Source organism: Megalobrama amblycephala, linkage group LG18 (assembly GCF_018812025.1).
Source record: "Megalobrama amblycephala isolate DHTTF-2021 linkage group LG18, ASM1881202v1, whole genome shotgun sequence".
NCBI lineage: Eukaryota > Metazoa > Chordata > Actinopteri > Cypriniformes > Xenocyprididae > Megalobrama > Megalobrama amblycephala.
In genome coordinates, this window is record NC_063061.1 from 7,075,119 (window position 1) to 7,102,263 (window position 27,145).

The following is a 27,145-nucleotide window of genomic DNA, read 5'->3' on the forward strand; positions in this document are numbered from 1 at the left end:
AATATTGACACGTTGGGCCCAATTTGGACATTTTCACTTAGGTGTGTACTCACTTTTGTGGCCAGCGGTTTAGACATTAATGGCTGTGTGTTGAGTTATTTTGAGGGGACAGCAAATTTACACTGTTATACAAGCTGTGCACTCACTACTTTACATTGTAGCAAAGTGCCATTTCTTCATTGTCACATGAAAAGCTATAATAAAATATTTACAAAAATGTGAGGGGTGTACTGACTTCTGTGAGATACTGTTTGTTTGTTTGTATATATATTTATATATAAACTATATAGGCATTAAAAAGACAAACTAATAAATATATATATATATATTAAAATAAAAACTAATGTAAATATTACTACAAACTGTTTTCTAATCACATCTGTTTGATTAAGCAGATATATTTACTTTGAGTGTAAACTTAGATAAATTATGCATATATGATGTTTGTGACAAAACAGGAATAAAAATAAATAAATAAAACATCAATCTCATTGGAAGCTCTGTTAATCCATGTGAGACAAATCTTTGATGAAAAGCTTGACAGATTTGTTATGGAAGACTCCAAAGACTTCAGGCTGTTTTTAAAGTCAATGGTCTAAACACAACTAAAGCCAAATTAAAACCACTATAGAGATAGTTCATTGATTAATTAATGCTTTAAACAAGCGTGTCAAAACACAAAGCACACATGAATAAAAGTGAGCTCACAGAGCTGTATTATAATTTTTCCTAATTAAATTCAAGCTTAAATATGAATGAATACTTTCAAAGCAAAATAATAATAATATAAATAAAAAATAAAACTAGATTCATGCATCAGTTTACTATTTACGCAATTGACTTTTGTGTGCAACAGATCTGATAATATGTTGTATATTCATACTAAAATAATATTTGAGTATATTATATCGATTTGGTTTAGAAATTGCCATGATGCCTAAGATGAAGGACATTTGACACAAGACATACACAAATGTACAATTTTATCATATAATTATTGATTAAAATGCCAGTAGTGCTTGTTTATCAGATGTGTTAAAATTTAAATGCAAAATTAGTGTAACCAGCACAAACAAGATAATCAAAGCCACAGTGGAAAAATTATACATAAATCATAAAATTAAGAAGAAAAAAAAATCATGCAGTTTGGCATGAAGAACAACAATGGTGCATTATGCATTGGTTTTGGATATAACATATATATTTAGCATATAAACCAAAGCCTGTGGCTCCTGTGGCACATTCTTACTAGCTAGACAGTAACATGACTGCTGGCAACAGGCCAGATACGATACGAACACATATACACATATTCCCTAACATATTTCTTCACGCGTACAGTTCTCTCTTGGTCAAAAATAAACACAAAGATAAACCACACATACATTTTCTTCAGTTCTTGCTACCTCTGATATAGTGTTGTTATATTAGAGACATGTTGCTCCATACATAATGTTCAACCATAACTTACAATTCATTGAGGCTACCAAATAGTCCAGCCCACCTCTCAACACTTGTAATGAGTTGTCGCTATTCTCTTATCGGTCTTTCAACAGCAATCAAGCCTTAAACTGATCTGCAGTCTGTGCCAGCTATTATCAAAGCCGTCTACTGAGCTGGGTGCTCCATCAGTGCAAAAGACAGCCTGACAAGGCATCGTGGGATGGATTGTTGCGACTGAATTAAGAGGCCCAGGAGACATGAGCAGAGCCTCAAGCGAAGTAAGTAGTTTGCAATTCCTCCATTTTCAATAAGAAGCAAGGTCAGACTCCACTTCCCCACTGCATCCTTCCAATACTGTGCTTGTTTATATATTCAATCTATTTGGTCTACTGTTTGTATGAAAGCGCCTGGTCAGGCTAAAGTTTTAACCCTTTTTGAAATTAGCATTTTATAATAATACAGTGTTTTCAGCACAATTATATTAAGGCTCCATTAGTTTTAGTGTTTCGCCCAACAACCCACTGACCCACTTGTAATGTCGCTTTTGCATTCATATTGGATTGATGCAGCGATATTCCCATCAGAAAGCTAAAGGTGCGATCATGAAATTTTGCGGGCAAAACAAGGTTTATTGTCTACTCTCATTAGTGTAGTGATGTATGAGAAACAGCTCACACAGGAAATCTGATCACAAGTGGATGAAACTAAATACAGGTGTAAATGGGATCTAAAACATTTTGAGTTTGTCCACTTTCAACCACTTACAGAGGTAGTCGAAAAAGCATTTGACCGGATTGATTTCGTAATGTAAACACTCATGTTGCTGAATGTGTTTGACAGCCACAAAAGACCGGCTACCAGGGCCTAAAATTAACACTCGCCAAGCGCCACGTGAGTAAAAATCAGTGTTGGCGAGTATATGAAACAGTGTCACTCGCCATTTGGCCCATAATATTTTTCTGAAATCTAACAATGCATTAACGCAAACAAATGGGAACATTGCTCAGGACATTTGACAGGCCAGCACTGTATCATCACGAATGTTTAAGCCTTGACAATTTAAATATTCAAGCACAAGAAACAAAAAAACAAAAACAAACAAAGAGTATCCTAGTAAACAGTCGTTTATGTCTTAAGTGAACATACACAGTTGAGAAAGTAAACGCATGTGTACAGTATCAGTATATTAGATTCGTTCTTAAAGTGAGAGCAGCCTAGCATTCCTGCTGCTGTCTGTTTTTAATGTTAATCAAACAAAGGACAAAGAAAAAAATCACTCACTGCTCTTGACTGAATAACTTTTCTATCTTTAATAAGGATTAATTAATAAGGACATTTAATTTATACAGTGAAGCCTATGCAGTGTCATTTTACATTTCGTCCCCTTGGAATTATAAGGTTCTATCTGACATTTTTGTCAAATGAGTTATTCACATATTCTTATTCTGTGACAACTTATTTAAATTGTGATTTTTTTTTTTTTTAAATGTGTACAATTTGGGACTTTTTATTTAGAAAACAAAAAGGTTCTATCTACAAAGTTGAATTGAATGCAAAAACTTTGAAGCTCAATACCTCAAAACTGCTCAGAATGCAGACAGAACCTTATAATTCCAAATGGACAATTTCCTTACTCTATACCTACCTGAAAAACACTTGTACCTTTGTAATACTGCATTTATTTGTGTTTTTGCTTTTAATTGTATTATTTGATCTTATTTTATTACTGTTTTCTTGTCTTTAATAATGTTTTAAATTTATATTAGGCTAGTAGTTTTAGCTGTGGTATCAGAATTGGAATAAAGAATTGTAAATTTTCACTGTTATCTAAAATTTTGGTATCATTACTGCCTGTTTTTGCAAAAACAGTTTCATGGCAGGCATGCCAAAAAGTTATTTTTAGGCCCTGCCCCCTACTGTCTGCCTACTGACCTAATGTGTAAACATTATAGGAAGCGTGATAGCCAGATTGGATTTAAACTTTGTCGGCTGGAGACCAACGTTTGGTTTGAAGATGAAAAATGTACCAAACACAAAGTTCCTGATTTATATCTAACACGTGCTCAGTGTTCGGCGTGGTCTTGCAGCTATCAGAGCAGAAACGAAAGCTGCTGCTCTCTGTATGTTTTTTTTTTTGTCATCTCCTTTCACGTTCATATGTAAATTGTGCAAGCTTATTTTGTGCATTAGATTGAAAGATTTGAAAAAGCACATACATTTCCCACACATAGACCCTCCCCTCAAAGAAATCAGGACAGAAGTGGTTGAAACTGGACAAAAGAGACGAATTAAAACACCAGGTGTAAACAGGAATGTGTCTTCCCCATGATCCGACTGACCAAAACGCATCTTAATACCAGGTGTAAACAAAGCCACAGAAGTCACTTTAAAACCAAGCAGCTTTCTGATGGTCAACACTGTGAATTTGAGTAAACATCTTAAACCTGAAATCTGAGTAGGGGAAATCTGTCGCTGTGCGAAATTCATAATTGCATGGATTCCTATTGAAATAACTGGTAATTGGCCGCAAAAATTCACCAAACAACAGTAAATGTGACCGCACCTTAAGCCGAATATCACAGTCGCTCAAAGGTTGGCAGTGTGAGAGATTATTTACAAATTTACTGCAACAGTAGCAGTTCATTGGCTTAACCTGAGCTGGAAAACATGATTCAGCTGCATGTTTGGTTGAATAGGTAGAACACAAGCCATATATACAGAGATATAGTGATGAGGAGGGAAACATGGCGAGAACAAGCAGCATTATAGTACAGTATAGCACCTGGTGATGTCAAAAGCCACAGAAAGCTTTGTAAAAATTAACAGTTTTTTGCTGTTATAAAAAAGGGTAATAAAGCACATTTTAAACAGTCAACATAAGATATTGAGGGCCTGGAATGTTGTATTATCCAATGGATGGGCCCCAAACACAGATTTTTTGTTTGAGTTTTTGTGCATTTGTGTCTTGGGAGAGAGTGATTGTGTAAGCACAGCGTTTGAGGTAAAATCTCTCAATAACCATAAAATCGCAAGCAGCCGAGCAGACGATTTGATTGACTACTCTTCTTATTTCTAAGGCCTAGTTCCACACTCATTCTATGTACATTTTTGTGTATGTTTATGTGTCTGTAAACAATCAAATTGTGTGCGTACATGAGAGTGCATTTTCCACAAGACGGCGTGATCGTCACATATGTATGATTTGGATGTTGTATTTTGCATTTGTTTTGTTCCCATGTTACAATTTACACGTGAGATTGTATTACTAATTCTGACATTGGTATGGATCAGAGATACTGCTGGTATAAGATTTCACAGGGCTTAGTATACTTAATAGTGTCAAGGAATCTATGAAATCACAACTTTATAAACACAAGAAGACGCACACTCTAGAAATATTTGGTGTGTCTAAACATTCGTACGATACACCAATTAGATTTGGCACATCATCTTGTTTTGCCTCATAAACAATCTTTTCATTTCCCTGTAGGCTCTGAAGCTTGATGGCCAATGCCATTACGATGCAGTGCACAAATTCATGCGTTGTGGTGTGAGAGGTTGAAGGACATGTAAAGGTTCACGGAAAAGATGAGAAGATTGTATGAGTGTGAAGGCAGGACCCGTTGAGATTTGAAAAACAACCACGTTTACCAGTGCAGTCCATGAACCGATCAACGACACAAGGCGACTGTCAAATACATAGCCTGCACACTCTGTTCAGAGTGAGAGCCACATTAGAATAAGTGCTTGGGAACCAGTGCATCTGTAACTTTTGGTTACTGCTCTATGTGTCCATATTTATGAAACCTCTCACTTTTCTAGCACAATCTCCTCATATTTAGGAGGAGGGTCGCTGTAGGGGGCTGTCGTCTCATCGCTGCTGCTCTCTAAGTGGCCGGTAACTTCCTCGTAGGATGGCGGCGGGGTTGCGCCGGACAGATGGGAAGTCACGGACAAAGAAGGATCTTGTACGTACAGGGAGCGATTGTTCTGCGAATGGCTGGCGTGATGATGGCCATCTTGGGTGGTGACTGAAACCCCGCCTCTCTCAGCACCGCTGACCACCACGCTGGGCCTGTCATTAGTGTGAGAGTTCTCTGAATGTGAGGGAGGTTCACGGTGCACCAGGATGCGTGGAAGGCTACGGGCATTCCGGTTAGCCAGATAGCGGTTCTGGGTGTAGGCCGGACGCCGACGCGTGGCCTTCTGCAGTTGACAGCGCCAGATAAGGAAGAGCGCGATGATGATGAGAAGGGCCATGCCCAGAAGGGGCACCACCATGTACACAGTGTCCGGGCGCTCCGAATCAGCATTGCTGTTCACTGTGTAGATGCTGCGGTTTTTCCAAAACTCCATCTATGAATGAAGAGACAGCCACTTTCACACATTGTTAAATTGCAGTGGCCTTCTGTGTTTTATACATATGGCTAGCATTCACACACCACCACTAGAACGCCATTAAAAAACAATCGGATGTCATTCACTTTAACCCAATGTGCCTCTGTAAAGTTTAAAAAAAAAAAATAAATAGCATAGCAAAAATATTTCTTTAGGATGACACACTTGTCCTAGGGGTTAAAACTAACAGATTATTTAAAATTACAGTTTAAGAACTTTACGACAGGCTCAAATTCTATGACAGCAGATTTTTTATGTAAAATCCTCCAAACATTGCAAGTGCTTGTTCACACATAACCATAATACAGCACTATATCAGCAAATTGCCAGAACTGATTTGCTGGCATTTCGACAACAGGGCTCTAAAAGGAACAATCTGTATGTGTGAAAGCACCCAATATCAGAATAATGGTTTACAGACTTGCAATATTGCAAAATACGCAACAAACACAGAAAACAGAAGTGTTTACAGCTTTTGCTAATGAAGACAGGATTTACCGTTCGCTCCTTATTTTCAAACACTTCATTGGCCTCCTCAAAGCTGCAGCTCTCCTCGGCACATTCCCTCTCAATGTTGCCCGGCCGGAACTCCTCCAGGAAACCATTATCCCGTGGAAAACGTTTGAGGAGAGAGTTTGCATCCTTGCCATCTAGAAACGCTGAGAGATTAAAAGACATCTGTTTGCATTACTGGGAGCAAAGGTGTTTGTTCATATGTGTAGTGTACGCAAGTTTTCCAGTTCATGCCTTTGCCGATGGATCAGGCCTGTCAAATACAAAGTCTAAGAGCCCGTCCACACAGAGACACATTTAGATGTATATATAAATTTTTTTTATCATATCGGATATGATCAAACGGATCCAGCATTTTAGGAGCCTGATACTGCTTTTTTTTTTTTAAACCGGGTCCCAGTGGATAAATCTGAAAATGACACCCTTGTATTTTCGTGTGTACAGCCATCTGTATATTTTGTGAAACGATGATGTCATCACCCAACGTCTCAACCCTAGTCTTGCTGCAGAAGCTACTGAGCCTATTAGATTTACTAAAGTAAAGCTTTATTTCTCAGCTTTATTACAGTTTGTATACAGTGCACAAGGTTTATGCGCATGCTCCATATCTTATTCTCCTTTTTTAGTGTATCTCTATGGCAGAATTACAGAGCCACATACTGATATGGCATGTATACTACATCGTTTTGAGTCGGTTTCAGTGGGTTCGTGTGTACGCAGATATTTCTTGAAATGAGGAAAAAAAAAAAAAAAAGATCGGATACGGAAAGCTCTGGCTTCGTGTGGATGTGACCTAAATAATTTTATGCCTTTCCCATGAAATTTGCAGCTACTTTTTTTTTTTTTTTTTTTCAATTTTTTTTTGTCATTATCCATCCATTAATCATCCATCAATCAATTTACATCCATTTATCACTCCATTCATTTTTCATCAATCAATTAGTCCTGCATTCATCACCAGAGAGAAGTCTGCCGTTTTTACCAGTAGATACAGTTATGACATTTTAATTAAACATTATGAGGTCAAAACATCTTTAAAAAAAAAAAGAAAGAAAAATATGCACAGATTAATTGTTCACTATACAATATCATCAATAACATGTATCCAGCAAACAGAATTTTCATTACATGGCGACTTTAAAAAAAATCTATTACCTAAAATAATATGCATTAATATGTATGGGTCATTTCAATGCTGAAATGAGTACAGCAAGGCTTCAGAGGAACTTAAAGAGCTTTGACACATCTTTTATATCAAGGTTTAATGTCATTTAACAATGCATGTCAAGAACTGCATTTTCTGATTTTGCTGAGTTAGATGTGTTCCTGGGTCAACATATTTTGTTGATCCTGGAACAACATTTATGTCCAAAAACTTAAAGACATATCTGTACCCCATACCTAACCCTACCCATAAGTTACCCCTAAAATCAGAGGAAAATGGTAGGTGAATAACACTAATGTAGAAGCACCAAACCCTGGTTGTCGGCCTAAACTTGACATAAACTGTAAACTTGTCCCATAAATCTGATTGGTTGATTGGAATGTTGTTCCAGGAACATGTTGCACTTGGTGAAATCAGTTTCTGCTCAAGGACTACTGGGCTATTTTTAGATCAGACCAATCTAAAAGGACCTTATCAGTGTTTTAAGATTAAGTTGCTGAAAATCTGGTCCTTACCTGCTGCCATACTACCACAAGAGAACTCAATCTGAAGTATTTTGACCTGGGCAAAAGAAAAGATGCATTTAAAGCATTGAAAAAAGTTCTCTTATGTTCAAACCTGTTGTTATTCATCATAATTGTGGCACTGGCTTTGCTCACAATATTCTAAAATATCACATAAGCAGAAGACTGCTATCTGCAAGCCGATATCTTACTAATATAAAAGCTCTTGCATGTCTAAAGATATGCTGATGGAGGAGGGAGAAGGGCGGGGGAGGAGGTTCCCATAGTAACGGAGCGGGTAGATAGAGAGATGCGCGAGCTAAATTTATATCACTCGTGCTCTAGCTCACTCCTTAACGAATTAATTTAATTCACGAGTTACTATCGCTTTATCACATACGATAAATTTCAGCCCAACGTAACTTCATGTTTAATAATGTCTTGAAGTTGCATCAAAATAAATAAATAAATAAATAAATAAATAACGGAGATAACAAGACCAAGAGAAATAAATAAGACATGCAAAGCATACTTGAAATGCTATATGCGAAATAGATTTTCTTCTATTTATAAGTGCAATAGTTTTAAAAAAAAATATTGATAAAACAGTTCACTGTAATTACATTTCCTGAAGCCGTTCTTAAAAGCAAATAGCTTTCTTAAAAGCAAATAAAATATTAATAAGAGACATATTCAGTTTGACTATAACAGCTGACTATGGTCCTTAGAAGGGCTCTCTGTGTATAAAAGCGGTATATTTATAAACGCAGCGACATTTTTAGTTGTCATGGAACAAAAGAAAATAACGTGTACATTTGTAAACTCAGAGGGAGACGCAAAAGAATAAAAAAAGCCTACAAAGCCTACCTTCCAGGCTGTTGCAATTGCTAGTCCATTTCATCCCTGTTTCCAACGAGGGAGCACCCACATGAGTCATGGATGCCCTTTGATTGATGTGCGGATTGGCCAGTAGGAGTCACGGATTCCCCCTGATTGTCCAATGAAATTCCACTGTTGATTTCATACATCTTGAAGTCATACATCTTGGGGAATGGGGAAAATAAACTGGGTAGTGTAGTCTGTCTGTGCACACGTATACAGTTCTCAGAAATAGTTTCAAGAAACCGTTGCGTATTGTTGCCCAGACATTGTTTTATTCTTATCGTTGTGGACGCGGAGTGCAAACAAGTGATATTTTAATTAGAGAAAGAGCGTGATGTCGGAATAGAGTCAGGGGTCCCTGTCTATGCCACGCCTTGCATTAAAAGACAGCATTACCCATAAGGCTGAACGGCTATCTTAGCCGCATGTGATGGAGCTGTGAATGATAGTCAAAACTATGGTTTGACTATCCATAAATAGATTTTTGATAGTTACAATTGTATTTCGACGAGTCATAATTATAATATGTTTTGACTATAGTCTAAATAGGCTACTATTTAAGATATATGTAACGTCATAGATATCTTCAACTGACATGCCACGCATAAGCAAACGTAATTAGAGATATCTAATTTATATTACTAGTCAAATTTATATTTTCAGTTTTTCAATAACGGAAGAATATGTAAAAGTATGGTATTTGGGGTAAAAAGCGCACCTGCTGTTGGCGCAAAAGGCACAATAATTAACATGATAATGAATAGCTGGCTGACTTTTCCATTTTTTGTATCCATCTTAGAGATAATACCCATATTTATAATGAAAATCATATTTAAAAAAAAATAAATATTAATCATATAATAAAATATAATTTATTGTTGCTACTGTAAATCTGTATTAAATATTATGGGATCTACTTCAATGCTTTCAGAGTCTTTACTTTTTAAAATAACCTTGACAGTAGTTCCCCCTCACGGAAGGTGCATTCTCGTGCCGCAAAAGACTACTAGGGAGGATGGGAGAGGCTCCTGGAGGATGTGAAGCTGGAGAACAACAAAACTAAAAGAAATAATAGTCCAGAGTGGAGCCGATGGCGGGAGGAGCCATGGTGTAGTAGACCTGGGGTGCACAGACGGAACCGGGTGGATGACTGACTGAGGTGGAGATGGTGAGAAAAGGAACCAGGGTGGAGCCAACCAGCCAAAGAGCTAGGATGATGCCGAAGTTCCGGATGGTCAAGGTGGAGCTGAGGCATGGCATGGGCTTGGCAGACCAGGGTGGTGTGACGGAGCGAGCAAGGACAATGGCTGAACTGGAGGGAAGGAGGAGCCCAGCAAAGCCAGAGGGGTGGAGGATCGAGGCAAAGCCACTGACCTGGAAGTCTGAGGCTGAGAGAGCGATGATAGACCGAAGTGATGTCAGAAGGATGAGGGAGTTCGGCGAAGCCTGAGGAATGGTTGAAGGGTGGAGGTGGAGCCGGTGCCTGATGGCTAGAGGTGGAGACATGGGATCCTCTGATCGCGAGCAAGCTGGGGTCTGGAAGACTTAAAGTGGATAAGCAGCACATGATGGAGCCAACTGAGAAAGCACTGAGGGGCTTTACCTCAGTGGCGGGTGTGTGGGCAGAGCTCCACTCCATCCCCACAAACTCCACTAACATGCCTTCAACAACGGTTGTAACTGCTGGTTCACACACCTTGACTGATTCGAGCTCTGGGATGACATCAACCTCTGATGTTCTGTCTCAATATTCCTGGAGGGCTCAGCTTGCTGCTCCGACGTGGACATGGCTGGTGGCTGGCTGGGTTCTAGTTTGAAGGTTGTGAAAAGGAGTCATCCGTGCTGGAGCGTCCAAAACAAATATTCCAAGTATGGTCTCTGTTCTGGGCGGAAGAGGAAATCGATTAAAGTTGTATCCATGTTGAAATATACTCTTCTTTGTTGGTTCCATGTTCTGTCACAGGTGGCTGTAGTTAAATAGCACATGAAGACAAATAGATCAAAAAGAAACAGGTTTTAATAGAATAATCCACAGATGACGACAGGAGTACCACAGCCACATTACATAGATGACACGGAAACGCATGCAGAACTGAGTAAACTGAGGGCTTAAGTACACACAGACATCGTTAACATAACACACAACACCTGGGTAACTTAATTACTGACTATGGCAAAAGACGAGGCAAGGAGGATCTGGCAAAGGGAAAAAAATGAGGACTAAACCAAAACTCAAAAGTAAACTAGACAGTGCATAACCTTGACAATAGGCCTATTTTAATGACAGTATATTTATTGAACAAGAATGAATTCTTTTATTTATCAAAATAAACAGAAAATAGTAAAAACGTTGCTAAAGTGATTCTTTTGAACAAGTATTAACCTAGACATTATTAAAAACATATTATTTTAGCTAAAGTATTTGTATGAATACTGCTTGTGCCTTTTACCCCATGCTGGGGAACTTTTAACCCTGTGTGTGGGGTTAAAATCCCCCTCACCACCTCATACATTTATAAGATTTTTAAACAAAGTTAACCACTTTTATGATTTATTTTTCACACAAAGTCTGTTGCTCCATCAATGTTCAATGCAAACATATATATTATTCCTGTAATCATACACTTTGAGAGTAGTGAAAAGCACATTTTTCCTTAAGGTGTGCATTTAGCCCCGTTGTACCCTACCTGTTCCATGTCGAATCTGCTGTTGTGTGACATGAGACTAAATTTACTCAGCTCCTCCCCTACACCAGAGTGCTTAGTGCTAACTGCTAACAACAGTAGTATGCTTTTGTTGTCATGGAGAGCAAGGATGGATGAATTACTTAAGGAATTATTAAATAAATCTGGATGTATTCATGGTAAAAGGTCTCCAACATGCATGTTTGTAGCGCTGCGATTTTAATTGAATCATTTTGCAAAATGGACTAACTGCAGTATAATGTTTAATAAAGAAAGAAAACCACAAACTGCTTATCTGATTTTATTTATTATATATTTTGAAAAGACAAAAGTGAAGAACAACGGAATAATACACCAAAAACATGAAATAGCACAAATAAAAGCTTCAGAATCAAGGCAGACCCAGTCAAAAAAAGATGAAGGCTGATTTTTTTATAAAGATTACAGGTTACAGTTTTTTACGATTGATTACACACAAAAATTAAAAATAACAGTTACTGAAATCTTACACTCAAGGAGCAAAACCTTAGCCCAGATTTGCACAACTATAAGCACATTCTCAGCCTCACACTTTTTGCAAACCACTACACACATTGTTTTGCACAACACTAAACACACTTCTTTACATTAGACACGGAAATCTAATATAATGTAATTTCTTTGCCATTTCAAGACACTGCTGTCCAAAATAACACACCTATAAACTAACTGATCAAACATGGCCATCAGGTGTGCAGACACTTAGGTGCTTAACTGTAAACTCAATAATCAGGTGCAAATAATATAAAAAGGCAAAAGGTGAGTTTATGTGTCTTCAACAAAATGGAAGGCAATGTTGCAGTAAGAGGGAGAGAGAGAAACATAATTTTTAATCATTTTGAATGTCCCGGGCCAACACGGTGTTAACATCACAATATAAGTTGCAATCGCACAGAATGGGGTCCTCCACCAGCATGCCAACTTAGGCCCTTACAACACGGCCCGCATATTCACATTGCACAAAATCGTCATAGCAGGAGACCAAATGGATGCAGAGCAGATGAGATACATTGTCATATGGGATAATGTAAATTTCCATCTGCTCTGGTCCAAAACTGGTATCATTAGCGTCCACAATTTTCACTCCAATACCTCCCACCATACAGTCCCTTCCTTAAACCCATTGAAGAGGGTTTTTTTTTTTTTTTTTTTTGGCATGGAAGTTTTACCTCCAGCTCTATGTCAGAATTTCCCTCATTCAAACCATGAAGAAGGCCTGACCTAACTGATGCAGGGTCTGTGCAAGGATGGATTCGCCTTTCAAGAAGATTCTTTCCTCGCTGTCTTGCATGAGAGGACATGATGTGGATGCTATGGCCAGATCCAGCTAGGCCAAGAGATGATGCTTAAGTGTTTTTTATATATATATATATTATTATTATTATTTTTTTTATTTTTTTTTCATTTAAAATCATGCTTTTGTTTTGTCTCTACAAATGTTTTTGTTCATGTACTATATTGTATTTAGAATATGTTCTGATTTCCAGTGCAAAATGTAACCTTTGGAAAGGTATGGATGTATTGAATGGTTTTACAATGTGGTCAGAAATAAATATTTTCATCAATGTGCAGTACAGGTCTTGTGTTTTTTTTATTTATTTTTTGTCAATATATTCATGTACTTTAACAATATCTCTGAAAAAATCTAGTCTATATCATTAGAAAAGTATAAAAGTTGTTTAAGATTGGGCACAGCAGTGTGTAAATGAATCAAACAGAATCAGAATGTATGAACCACGTGTGTTCTATACGGTGTCAAAGTTGGGTTTTGTTAAATGAATGTAAAGTTTTCAATGAAGTGTTTCATTTTGCAAAATAACTGAGGTGTTCTGCTACTTGTGTGTATGGATCTGTGAATTGTGTGTAGTGTTTTGACAAAATGAGCCTTGTTTTTAAAATTGTGCTTAAGCAATCATAAAAAACTGTAATAAAAGTTTATTCAGTTTATTACAGTTTTTCACAATTGCTAAGACACTAAACTCCATTCTCTAAACCAAATTCTCAATAGCCTAAACCCATTTGTTGAACAAATCACTCTTTCTGCAAAACCTTAAACAAGTTTAGGCAGTTAGACACTGTTTACAAATCTCATGAACTCTTTTGGCAAAACTCTAAACACATTCTCACTCACTAAAACACATTTCGCACTGTGATGCACTTTTGTTGCAAAACGGTAAACACAAACCGATTGAGGAGGTTTTTTTTTTTTTGGCATGGAAGGTTTACAGTCTCCAGCCTTATGTCAGGATATGCCTCATTCAAGCAATGTAGAAGGCCTGACCTAATTGATGCAGGGTCTGTGCAAGGATGGATTCGCCATTTACAGTTTTTTACGATTGCTTAAGCGCAATTTTAAAAAGGCTCATTTTGTCAAAACACTATACACAATTCACAGATCCACAATTCACAGATCCACACACTCAAGTAGCAGAACGCCTCAGTTCTTTTGCAAAATGAAACACTTAATTCAAAACTTTACATTAATTTAACAAAACCCAACTTTGACACCATATGGAACACACATGGTTCATACATTCTGATTCTGTTTGATTCACTTACACACCGCTGTGCTCAGTCTTAAACACTTGTAAATTTCATACTTTTCTAATGGTTAGTCTGGGTTTGATTTTTTTTGATTTGTGGAGACAAAACAAAAGCATGATTTTAAATGAAAAAAAGAGAAAAAACACCAAAGCATCATCTCTTGGCCTAGCTGGATCTGGCCATACACTTCATCCACATCACAGGGATGCACTCTCACGCAAGACAGCGAGGGAAGAATCTTCTTGAATGGCGAATCCATCCTTGCACCACATCAATTAGGTCAGGCCTTCTCCATGGCTTGAATGAGGCATATCTGGAGATTGTAAACCTTCCATGCCAAAAAAAAAACCTCCTCAATGGGTTTAAGGAAGGGACAGTATGGTGGGATGTATTGGAGTGAAAATTGTGAATGCTAATGAAACCAGTTTTGGACCAGAGTGTTACGGTGCTGTGCTGTATAGACGAGGCGAGTATGGAAATCCATAATGATACAGGCTTTATTAATAATCAAGGAGCAGAATGACAACATAGCACACATAAACTAACAATAAGAACAGACAGGGAGTGCTAAGAGTGAGTCCAAATTAAAGGGGGTGCTGACGAGGACAACAGGTGCTGGGAATCCGGGGAGATGGTGGGAAGACTGATGAGGGAAGTGCAGACATGTGTGCAGAACAGGAGGACGCTGGGAACTGGAGTCCGGGAAAGCGTGATTGTAACGGGGGTGGGGGGGTGGGCGCCCTGAAGACCTACAGGAAGGTGCAGGGGGTGCAGACGGGTGCGGAGGTCTCCAGGGCGGTTCTAGGACCTCGGCCCGTCACGGTGGGTCAGGAGTCTCAGGCAGCCCTGATGGGTCAGGGGCCGTGGGCAGCCATGGCGGGTCAGGAGTCTCAGGCAGCCATGGCGGGTCTGGAGCCCCACCCACATGTGTGTCCCCAACATGTCTCCCACCCACGGGTACATAGCCCCCCCAAAAAAATTTTTTTGAGAGACTTAGGGGAGGCTGGGAGGGCTTGTGGCATGTCGTGGGCTTGTGGACTGCTGGAGCGGGCTTGTGGACTGCTGGAGCGGGCTTGTGGACTGCTGGAGCGGGCTTGTGGACTGCTGGAGCGGGCTTGGGAACACTTGGAACAGACTCGCGGGCGGGCAGCGAGGGCTGGAGCGGGCTCGGCCAGGGCTGGAGCGGGCTCGGCCAGGGCTGGAGCGGGCTCGGCCAGGGCTGGAGCGGGCTCGGCCAGGGCTGGAGCGGGCTCGGCCAGGGCTGGAGCGGGCTCGTTGAAGCATGGAGCGGGCTCGTTGAAGCATGGAGCGGGCTCGTTGAAACAGGGAGCAAGGTCGAGGGGACTGGGAGCTGGTTCAGCCCAAAAGTCTATTAGACAGTCCTCCTTATCTATGACTGGTGCCTTGGACTGCTCGGCAGCAGAAAACTCAGGAGACTGGGGCTGCACGGAGGCAGAAAACTCAGGAGACTGGGGCTGCACGGAGGCAGAAAACTCAGGAGACTGGGGCTGCACGGAGGCAGAAAACTCAGGAGACTGGGGCTGCACGGCCTTTCTCTTTCTCCTCTTCGGCTGTCTGGGCCCAGCGGAGGATATTTCTTCGGAAGGGGCCAATGAACCTGGGACTCAGTTTCCTACAGGGCAGGCGCATCCTGATGTCTCTTGTAGACAGCCAAACCTTCTGTCCAGGCTGGTAGTTGGGTGCTTCAGAACGTCGAAAGTCAGCTGCCATTTTGCACCTGCGTAGGGCCCATTGGAGCTGGAGATGTGCTGAGTCCCAGACCCTCTCGCTCTCCCGGAACCAGTAATCGATTGCTGGAACGTCCGATGGTTCCCCCGTCCAGGGAAACAGTGGGGGTTGATAGCCAAGTATGCACTGAAATGGAGTGAATCCAGTGGTTGACTGACGAAGCACGTTCTAGGCGTACTCGGCCCAACCCAGGAACTGGTTCCAGGAGTCCTGGTGGCCGTGACAGAAGGTACGTAGGAAACGGCCGATTTCCTGTATCTTCCTCTCTGTCTGCCCGTTCGTTTGGGGATGGTAGCCGGAGGAAAGGCTTACGGTCACACCTAGGAGCTTGAAGAATGCTTTCCAGACTCTTGAGATGAACTGTGGTCTTCTGTCAGATACAATATCTTCAGGAGGCCCATAGTATCTGAAAACACAGTTAAACATTAGTTCAGCAGTTTCCATAGCAGTGGGCAGTCCTTGTAGGGGAATTAGATGACACGATTTCGAGAATCGGTCCACAACCACCAGAATACATGTGCAGCTGTCTGAGGCGGGAAGATCCGTAATGAAGTCGACTCTTAGGTGTGAATAGGGGTGACTTGGAACGGGCAGAGGTTGTAGTTTCCAGGAGGGAAGATGGCGTGGACTCTTGGAAATGGCACATTTATTATACACATATTGTTATCCAATTTGTTTGGCCTTAAAATGTCTTAAAATGCACATATGTACACAAAGGAAATCTACATTTTCTCGGGGGAGCATGCCCCCATACCCCCCTAGCAAACTACATTTTCTGATCTCGGTAATTATGAAACCCTGCGTATGGCCGGCTTATATTCTAATAAAGTCTGAGGTAAACATGTATTTCTAGAAATGTGCACTTTTGGACTAAAGGTTTGTATGTGTATGCATCGTGACCAAAAATAAATGGGACCAAACGTGATTGAATGTAAAGGTTTGTGTCTCGTTATTCTATTAATAACTACCGATTGATTTTGCATTTCTATCAGAAATTAAGAATTATTAGTGTCATTTTAAATAGTGGTGCATTTATCTAAGCTATCTAATAATTCAAATCCCAAGGTTAAATCAAAGATTTTTTGTAAAAATGTTTCTGTAACAGCTGCCAAAAATAGTATATAGCGCCACTGGTTTTTAACAAATTTTCCAAAAAAGAAACTTTTCAAAACATATCCCCCTCTTTTTTTTTTTTTCCCCCCCACAAATCGCACCCTGCGTACACCCATTGTGCATCCTAATGAATACAGAAAGGCATGTTTCAACATCCTGCCTCCTTCTGTTTCACAGGTTAAAGGTTCTATAAATTTTTCAAAAATTTTGGTGCCTTGAGGCAGAAATAGATTCATGAATTTGTTTGTCATTCTTGGTTGACATGGCAAGTCAGATTGTAAAGAATTGTTCAGCTCTTAGGTGCTAATTAATACCCGGTGGCAACCACCAAATATTGTTCGATCAGAACAGTTGACTTAAGTGTTGTCCGTTTAGGAGGAGCTAGATGCACACACCACTCATTGCAAACTTGAACTTTAAGTGTGTCTTTAAGTGTGGGTCTAGAAAGAGAAACAACGATAAAGTATAAATATATACACTGATAAAACATCAACATGCAAATGAATATCCACATTTGTTATGACATTAACACTGAAAATACGTCTGTACAGAGATCGTATAAAAAGATTGGCTAGAGATTATCTTACAGACACATGTGCTTGGCAGACGCAATAAACGCCTTTAAAGACAAAATCGCGATCAAATGTAAACAGTATAAAGAACAAACTTACTCTTTGATGCACGCACACATGCAGAACGGCATTATCATCACCGTTAGGTTGTAACGATTGGCCCAATAGGTCGATTTTACATTAATTAAAACTGGGGTCAGATTATACTGTGTGAGCTTTTGGAGTGTTTAAAAAGATGAGACAGACAACAGAAGTGAATAAATAAGGTGTATTTACAATATTCACAAGGAACTTAAAACACCACAATAAAACTAGAGAAACTTAGGCCGTTTAAAAGCAGGGAGTCCATTTGCACCATACCCTAAAACAGTCCTTAAGAGTCCTAGTAACGTGCTGAAAGTCCCAATGTGAAAGTGTCCACCAGTGTATATACAAAGTCCACGGAAAGTGATAATCCAATGAAGAGTGATGTGATTTGCTGGAAAGGCAAGTCCATAAAATGTAACTCCACAGTCCAGCTACACATGATCACGTTCGTAATGAGAGTTGATTGTTTGCCATGCTGCCTCCTTTATACTGGCTTACTTCCTTATTCCTGTCATGTGATCAGTCACATGACAGGCAGACCCAGACTCATTTAAAGACATACACACATTAAAATAAGAAAGAGGAATAAAATGGCTAAGACAACATGTAACCCAATTAAAACTCAAATATACATAAAACCATCATGTTATATATATTGAGCGGATAAAATGTGTCTTATGTGACAGTGTCACAAGGTTCGTCTCGCGGCAGTAATAATAATAACGATCATAACTGAGTCTAAACTGCGTCAGCATACGGGTCCTTTTCACCTTCTGGGTCCTAACTATAGGCGAGTGACTGATGCCTGACTAAATAACAAGAGCAAATTAACCATTACACATACAAAGAATGAATGAACATATTAATAACTGGCCCTCAGTTTAGTACACACATGGTCTTAATACAGATCGCCCCGCTCCAGAATCTACTAAAATGGAAACTGGTGTTCCTTCTACCATCATGGAATATCTGGGCATTTCTAAAAATCCCCTACTCTTATACATTGTCAAACATTTATCAGAAACATTACTCATAGCAGAAACTTTTAACTGAGAGCAAGCATTTTCTTCATTGCAGGGAGCAGTATGTAAGTCAGTGTATGTGTAAATGTGTGTGATTAGAAAATTTTCACTTCCCTGATTTGTAGCTGTTGGCTGTTCACCTGTGACCCCTCCTTCCTGCTCTCTGTCTCCCTTGTCTCAGTCTGCCTGATTCTGCTGGTCTTCGGGACAGTTTTGGGCCCAATGGCCATCTTTCTTGCAATTTTTTGCATCTCAAACAGTCTCTGACCCAGTGACCATCCGTTTTGCAGATCCAGCACCTCCATCCTCTCCTGTTGCCCCCAGCGTTGTTTGCGTAACCTTCAGTCGTTGGTGTTTTTTCTCTGGGACCCCCTCCGAGCTTTGACATTGCAATCACAAGGGCCATTTGCAACCATTTGTCAGACTTTGCTCTGGCTCTTTCTCTTCTTACCACGGCAAGCTTTTCTGCTGCTGCCTCTTGCTTCTCTGTTTCTGCCGCTTGCTTTGCTTCCCCCTCTCTTGCCTCTTCCAGTTGTTCTTCCACATGCAAGGTATGTTTCAATAGCTCAGCCAAGTGTGTGTCCTTCATGATAGTCACAGTCCATGTCCCAAAGACCACCATGGGCTTGTCCAGCCCTGAAACTTCAATCATTGGAGCTGTAACACTCACATTTTCTTCCTTCACAGTCTGTCGTGTCTTTCGCTTCTTCGTTGGTGGGTCCCTGAGCACCTCCTCCTCTTCTTCTTTGGGGGTTGCAGGAGGTTGCAGTTTCTGCTTTCGTGTTGCTGGTTGCACTGTCGGCGCCGTCGGATTCTTCTTCGGCTGAGAGCAGTCGAGGTCGGGGTCAACTTTCAGGGCTTGCAGCTCAACCACGGGATAATGGGGGTATGGTGGTGGATGTGAAGAGACAGAGAAAAAAGGGTTAGTAGGGTGTAATGCAATCACTTTCTCCTTATTTTCTTCATTTTCCTCTTTTATTCTCTATCTTTTCTTCTTTTTTTCTCTACTTTTTCTTCGTTTTGCTTCCCTACATGCTAATTCTTTCTGCATCGACCTTTTCCCTTCTGTCTGCTTCCTCTAGCCTACAATCTATTGTCTGCTTACGTTTCACACAAACATCGCTCTCACACAAACACAACATCCCCATATCGCAGTTCTCTTCAACTCAGTCCCTTACGACCTTAAGTCTTATGACACTCAATGTTCCCTCTTCTGGAAAAATCATAATATTTAACTAGTTTATCTACATCTAGCATGCATCTTTGACCATAAAGCTTTCTCGTCTGATAGTACACTGGTGTGTCATATTTTGCAAGCTTGCTCTGGAACTTCCCCATATTGGCTCTCCTGACTCTTGTGGATTTACTTCCCTTGTTCGGCGTGCACCTAATAATCTGTTGGACGTCTCCCCCAGATCCGATTTCGTCAGCCTCAAATCGGTGAGCATGAGCACTGGCTCTCTTTAATACGTTAAGACACTTCGAACTGGCCCACACAGTTTCAATCCCCCTTCGCTACTTGAGCACAACATTATTATTATTTATTTATTTTTTTTAGTTATCTTAATCGCGTGCCCAGAAGTCCCTTAGAAGTCCCTGACACGCACCACAGAGTCGGATACAGCCATCATGGGTTGTCCCCTTACCCAAATTCACCAAATCACAGTTCATTCTTAACCCCAACATTTCAAAGAAAACCTTTTAATTCCCCATAAAATTTTAGTTTATCTCTTACCAGGGAGTTGTAATGCCACCTGGGTTCTTTTCCTGATCCTAGTGGTGTCCCCTCCGGGCACGGCCGCAGCCGACCCCTCGTCCCTGAAGCTATGCGGGGTAGGCCTGAAGACGTATGCTTCAGGTGGCCAACGTCATCTGCTTCTCGGGCCCAGCAGGGCACATCCAAGGGATTCCACTTCTTGACAGAAATTTGACTCGACTCACTACATAAGAGACAAACTCATCCAATTGTCTTTCGAAAGTTTTATTTCTTGCAAGAAAGGTCAGACAGTCATACAGGCTCACAAAAAGCTGCAGAGTCTAAAACAAAAAACGAAAGCTTCCCCTCACTTTTATATCTCTAACCTCCAAGGCTGAAGCCTCTGTCCTTTTACCATATTAGACACATAACCAGGAAAAACTCTGCCACCTGTCATGTGACAATCATAATCCTCTTACACTGCAACTTATACATTTATTTTTCAAACAAACATGGTCTTTTATTCTGACTTGGCCACGAGCCAAAAATAAGTCCCCAAAAGTAGCTGTTCTACATGACTAAAAGGTCCTACACACACACTTGCACACTTGCAACAAATTGCATTTGTTGAACAACTGTAGAGTAAACTGTTGAAGTGTTGAAGGTGTAAACACGCTAGACAGTATAGTTGTGATTTTGCTGTAAAAACACGTTTTATTATGTACAGCTAACAAGGGAAGCTTCAGTAAGCACATGTGCATCTCCAAAGTGGATTTACATGAATTCATAAATATCATAAAGTCGCTTACTAAATGTTTATTTAACATCTGACAGGAAAATATTCAATTGCAGATGATGAGCACATCACAACATGAAATAGACATCTGGGTGAGTTTCCCGAAAGCATCGTTGGTGAACCATGGTCGTAAGTCCCATTGAACTCTATTGGTAACGACGGAACTTGCGACCATAGTTCGCTTTGGGAAACGCACCCCTGACTGATGTGTGTGTACTATTATGTAGAATTCACTGTTGTCAACACTGCTTACATTATATAAATGCAAGTAATGTAAATAAACATGTACAAGTAACTAGACATAAGTTATCTTTTATTTGTCTGTTAGTACTGTTGATAAATTAAGGAACATTTGTGTTGGATAAGAAGTGAGTTAACACATCAAGAACTTTGTTAACATATTTAAATGTAGATTTGAGCACATAAATCACAGAGGAAACTTGAATCTTGTCTGGATGTTACAGGGTCAGATGAGCACAAGTGTGTTTATCCGGTGGAGAGAGGCTGATGAAGGAATGCTGCCATCAAAGGCTTTGAGTGAGTATACTACAGAAATTAATAAAAAATCAGTTTAAATCATAAGTTGTAGTTTATTTAATTATTGTAATTTTAAACAGAGTTATTACAGCACTTTTCTGATTCTTGACGTCTGTATGTTTGCTGCAGAGCTTTTGTGGTGGAGCAGGACCTGCAAGGCAAGGTGATGGCGGCATTTGTGGGGGGAAAAAAGGGGAAAAGAAACCAGCAGGGATTGAACAGTGTGAAGGCGAGTAAATAATGACTGAATTTAAATGTTTGGGTGAACTAACCCTTTATGCCCCCAAATATAAACTGTATGAAATGTATGCATGCATTTATATTATAGTAGTACCTTGAAAAAGTAAACTTTAAGAAATAAGTAGCTTTGAGTGTTTGTGCCCAAGACACTAACAAAAAAGGATTTACAAAAATCACATTTACATTTATTTACAGTTATGCTTTTGGCAGATGTTTTTATCCAAAGTGATTTACAGTGCTCTTATTACAGGGATGATCAATGTGGAGTAACCTGGAGTAAAGTGTCTTGCCCAAGGACAGTGATGGCTGTGGAGATCAAACCAACAACCCTCTGCTTTACCAGTTGAGTTGTTTAGCCCACCAAAAATGTAATAAAGCTACAACAGAAATTAGCATGTAATTGTAAAAATATTAAATGAAATATGACAAGAAACTGAATTCTGACATGAATTGTAAAATGTTTTAATTTTTTTAAATGTTTTACAGGTAGTCATGCTCATGCACAGCAAGCAAATGAATGATTGGAGCAGACACAGCGGCAGCCAGATTGTCCCGCACTTGAAGCAAAAGTGGGGGACCCACTCTTGCTTCAAGGTAATGGGGTTCAGGGGGCGTCACCATGGTCTTTCTCATCCTCCAGATCAATGATGTCCCCATTGAGAAGAGCAGCAGTGAGGGACATGATGGATGGCGAAGACAGGAGAAGGTGTTCATGGTGGTCAGATGCTTCATCAAAATAAAGCTGCAGAATTGGCACAGCTGTGTTGAGAGTGCAGCAGGACTGTATAGGTTATTGTTAGAACAATAAGTTTGAATAAAGCTTTGTTTCATGTGTTTTAATCATTTATGTTTCCTATTGTTGTCAGTAAATAAAATATAATTATTTTATTAATTCATGCATTAATTCATTGCTTGACTGCAAATTGAGATGTATTCACCTTGGCTGCATTTGTCTAGTGTGTATTCATGCATAGCCATGTCATATGACAAAACATCACATTTTGCTTGTTTTACTATAACATCATTTTCAGTAAGAAGAAAAAATAAATAAATAAATAAATAATATAATGAAGTTTTACAATGCAAGCAATGCAATTCATTCTGGGGTAATCTTATCTTTAGTAGTAATACTTACATTTTCTGATTACAAAATCAACAGTCCTCTCCAAAGGCGAGATCTTCAAGCAGCTGCCCGAAGTCTCCTTTGTGCAGACATTGCAAATGCTGTGGAAAAACGTTCTAGGTAGAGTTGTTGAGTTAATTGTTCTATGGGGTCACTCATTTTTTTTTAATTATTATTATTGCAGAACTTGTAATTCCATACAAGATCAGGGTAAACACCATGGTTGTATCTTTAACAATAAACAATCATAATGACAAAAACAAATATGTGTTTGTGTACATCATTGTATGTATTCTGCCCCTACTAGGATAATTGGCGAAGTGCTCTAGCCTGACTAACTTGGCAGATAGCTAACAGGTTCCTCCAAGAAAGACTCAGATGCCAGACTTCATTTGAGTGTGATTTACTTGAAGGAAGCACTGTAAAACTGAACATATAAAGAAAATGTCAAATAATGTGTCTTATGCATAATAATCCAATTGTTACATTCAGATTATAACATATTTAACATGTTCACTTCCATGCAGATGGTCTTACAAACCAGCTCTTCAATATTATCTTTTTGGAAACCCAATTTATACACATATATCTTTAAATTGCATTTTACTCTATTAACAAAGAAAAATATGAACTAAAAATACTCACAGACATATATTTTCAAGGCCTTTGTAACAAAACCGCATGGCAGGGAAATACAGCTTCAGTTGAATTTCTTCTGATGCAACTAACTACGGCAACTCTAGAAGGACACACTTAAGATATCAATTTCACTATGGCCACTGGGTAGGACTATGGGACTGTTTTACTGAGGTCAGCACACTCCCCGTCTGGTATAATGTCTTTTACCACTGTCCCTTTACACAACAACACCACCTCAGAAACTGCTCTTAAATATACTTTGAGAGTGCCTTGTTTGATAACTTTTACTTCTACTTTGCATACTTTGAGGTCTTGACTAGGGATGGCATTTGTCACAACCCCTATAGGCCATTCATTCCTCTTGAGTAATGCATCTTTTAGAAGAAAAACATCTCCGACCTGCAGGTTTTGTTTGTCTACCTGCCATTTACTCCTTTGCTGAAGTGTTGTTAAGTATTCCTGACGCCAGCGCTTCCAAAAGGCTTTGAACTTGCCTCCACTGCTTGTTGTAGAGGTCTTCAAGGTCATATTCTCCTTTTGGTGCAGACACTGTCGCTACTTTTTGAGTTAGAAGTGTAGCAGGTGAGAGAACATTTGGCATGTCTGGGTCTGACGAGATAGGGACCAGAGGCCTGGCATTCATTATGGCCATAACTTCTGATATGAGCGTAACTAGAACCTCATGTGACAGTCTTGTGGAATCTGTCTTGAGAAGCAAGGCATCTAAAATTCTCTGTGAAACCCCTATCAACCTTTCCCACACTCCACCCATGTGTGAGGAATGGGGAGAGTTGAAAATCCAGGTACACCCTTGATCTTGTAGATAGCTTTTAAACTCTGAATCCTCTGCATTTATTTTGAGCTCTTTACAGGCTCCAATAAAATTAGTTCCACGGTCAGACCTAAGTAGTCTGACAGGCCCTCGGACAGCAATGAATCTTCTCAATGAGTTTATAAAGCTTGAGGAGGACAGGGACTCAATCACTTCGAAATGTACGGCTTGTGCTCCCAAGCATTTTAAAAATAACTGCCCATCGCTTACTCTCTGTAAGACGTCCCCTGGTTCATCGAGAGTAGATGTTCCCCGGACCAAACACATCAACGCCGACATTGGTGAATGGAGGATCGGGGTTAACTCGATCAGAAGGCAAGTTGGACATTTTTTGCTCTTCCAGCCTTCCTCTAAGCCTTTTACAGATCACACAGTGATGTATGACACTAGATACTAGTCTTTTGCTTCCAATAATCCACAGTCCAGCTGACCGGAGAGCACCTTCTGTGAAATATCTGCCCTGGTGTGCAACTTGCTCGTGAAAGTGTCTGACAAGTAGAGTAGTGATGTGATTGTTTTTGGGAATGATGATGGGATGTTTGTCTTCCCAACATGTTTCAGCTGACGATGAACATCCTCCAACTCGTATTACTCCATCTTCATCCAAAATGGGGTTCAGCTTTCTTATGATGCTGCGCTTGGCCACTGCTTCATTTCTTGCAAGGCACCCCTGGTGAAAAAAAAGTACATTTCTATAATGTACTTAAAGTGCTCTATTTTCGTGCACTAATTTTGTACTTTATATACTAAAAATTCTTCTTTAGTACTTCTTAAGATAATCTTAAGAACATCCAAGTGTACTCAACTGTGCTATTTTGAGACACCATGAAATATGAACTAAAATGTGCTTTTAATATACTATCTCTGTATTTAAAAAATGTATTTAGACACTACTTATAGTACATTTGAACCCATAGTGTACTACAAGTGGTAACTAAATATGTTTTTTAAATACAGAGAAAATGTGTCTTGTTGAACAGTTCTAATAATCACAACTCTTGCTTGTGTTAACTCATCTGTTTTGGAGTTAGGATTTCCAGAACAAGATCTGGCTTTACGTACAAGACAAGCCATGACTCTGGTGAGTACCTTCCAGCTGGAGAAGCGTGTAAATTGCTGAGTTTAGCTTCTTTTCAGAGGTTTGAGTAATCAAGGCTGACACATGTGGCTGTACAGAGTTCTCTGCTTTGTGTAGAACATAGAGAAACAGGAAGGTATGGTCTTTTAATCTGTATCTGCTCAAGCTTCAAAAGTGAATCAAGCCATGTTCTCCACTGATCTTCTCTTTCAGCTGGTATGAGAGAATCCCAATCACACTGATCATTGGCCAGTTCTCTGACTAAAGCCTTACCTTGTACTGTTACAGGGGCTAAGAAACCCAGAAGGATCATAAAGACTATTGACCACAGAGAGGATGCCTCTTCTGGTAAATGGCTTCTCTTCCCTTGACACATAAAAGGTGAAAGTGTCAGTTTGCAGATTCCACACGAGTCCCAAACTTCATTGCAAAGGTAAGGAGTCTGATGGTAACTCAATGTCTTTGGCCAAGTCTTCATGACAGAATGCTTCCATAACCTTTCTACGGTTAGAGGCTATTTTGTGCAGTCTGATGTTTGACTCTGCAAGTATTTCCTTTGTCCGTTTAAGCACAGTGATGGCTTCTTCGCTGGATGGAAATGAGGCAAGTCCATCATCCACATAAAAATTCCTCATCACAAATTGTTTCACCTCTGTGTCATGTTTGTCTTCTCCCAGTAGAACAGCTCTTCGCAACCCATATATTGCCAAAGCAGGTGACGGACTGTTTCCAAACACATGCACTTTCTTACGATAGTCCACAATCTGTTTGTCTGGATTATTATCTTCAAACCAAAGAAATCTGAGGAAGTCTCTATGGTCTTCACGGACAATAAAGCAATAGAACATGTGCTGTATATCTGCTGTGACTGCCACAGGTTCTTTGCGAAAGCGGATGAGTATGCCTAACAGTGTGTTGTTCAAGTCTGGTCCACTCAGTAACACATCGTTGATAGAGGTACCTACTAGTCTGGGTAAACCCAGCCTGATCTGCCGGCGATTTGATTTCGCTCAGCAACTCAGTCTGGAAACCCGTGCATTCATTTCTGCTGCGCTGTTACACTTTTGCGGGAACCAATCACAGACTGGCTTATCCACCTTGCTCGCTATTGGCGGGTATAACACGATGACGATAGAGAAGCGACGGCAAGCAGCTTTCAAACTCTATCTGATCTATCCGTCTCTCGCACGACCGTCACTCCAAAATAACAATGCACAATCACAGTGACGCCGATTGTGTTAAGCATTTACCTTATCTCAGAGAAATGTAGCAGAGCATTGATCCGCCAGTCTCTTCATAGGAAGATTACAAACAGCGATTAATGACACACAATGATTCTCTGCTGTTATTTTGGTGGTTTGCTTCACGATGTGAGTACAGGACTCTTTTACTTCAATGCCCCTTGATGGTAGTGTGGCGACCAGGGTGGGCGAGAGCCGTGAGGGAACGGCGCGAGGCCGGTGGCGCGAGTGTTAATGAGCTTCACCTGG

The 27,145-nt window shown here is 40.0% G+C and overlaps 1 protein-coding gene and 1 pseudogene across 1 annotated transcript; both read right to left on the reverse strand.

Annotated features, from left to right (window-relative positions):
- Positions 1-4,639: 4,639 nt before the first annotated feature.
- Positions 4,640-9,329, reverse strand: LOC125253560 (transmembrane gamma-carboxyglutamic acid protein 3). Its single transcript, XM_048167584.1, has 4 exons — positions 8,890-9,329; positions 8,035-8,080; positions 6,340-6,500; positions 4,640-5,799 (listed from the first exon to the last, which is right to left on the reverse strand). Exons 2-4 carry the CDS (start codon positions 8,042-8,044, stop codon positions 5,254-5,256), a joined length of 717 nt encoding a protein of 238 aa, XP_048023541.1. The 5' UTR covers positions 8,045-8,080; positions 8,890-9,329; the 3' UTR covers positions 4,640-5,253.
- A 14,536-nt stretch (positions 9,330-23,865) lies between these two features.
- Positions 23,866-25,217, reverse strand: LOC125253558 (annotated as a pseudogene).
- Positions 25,218-27,145: the final 1,928 nt, after the last annotated feature.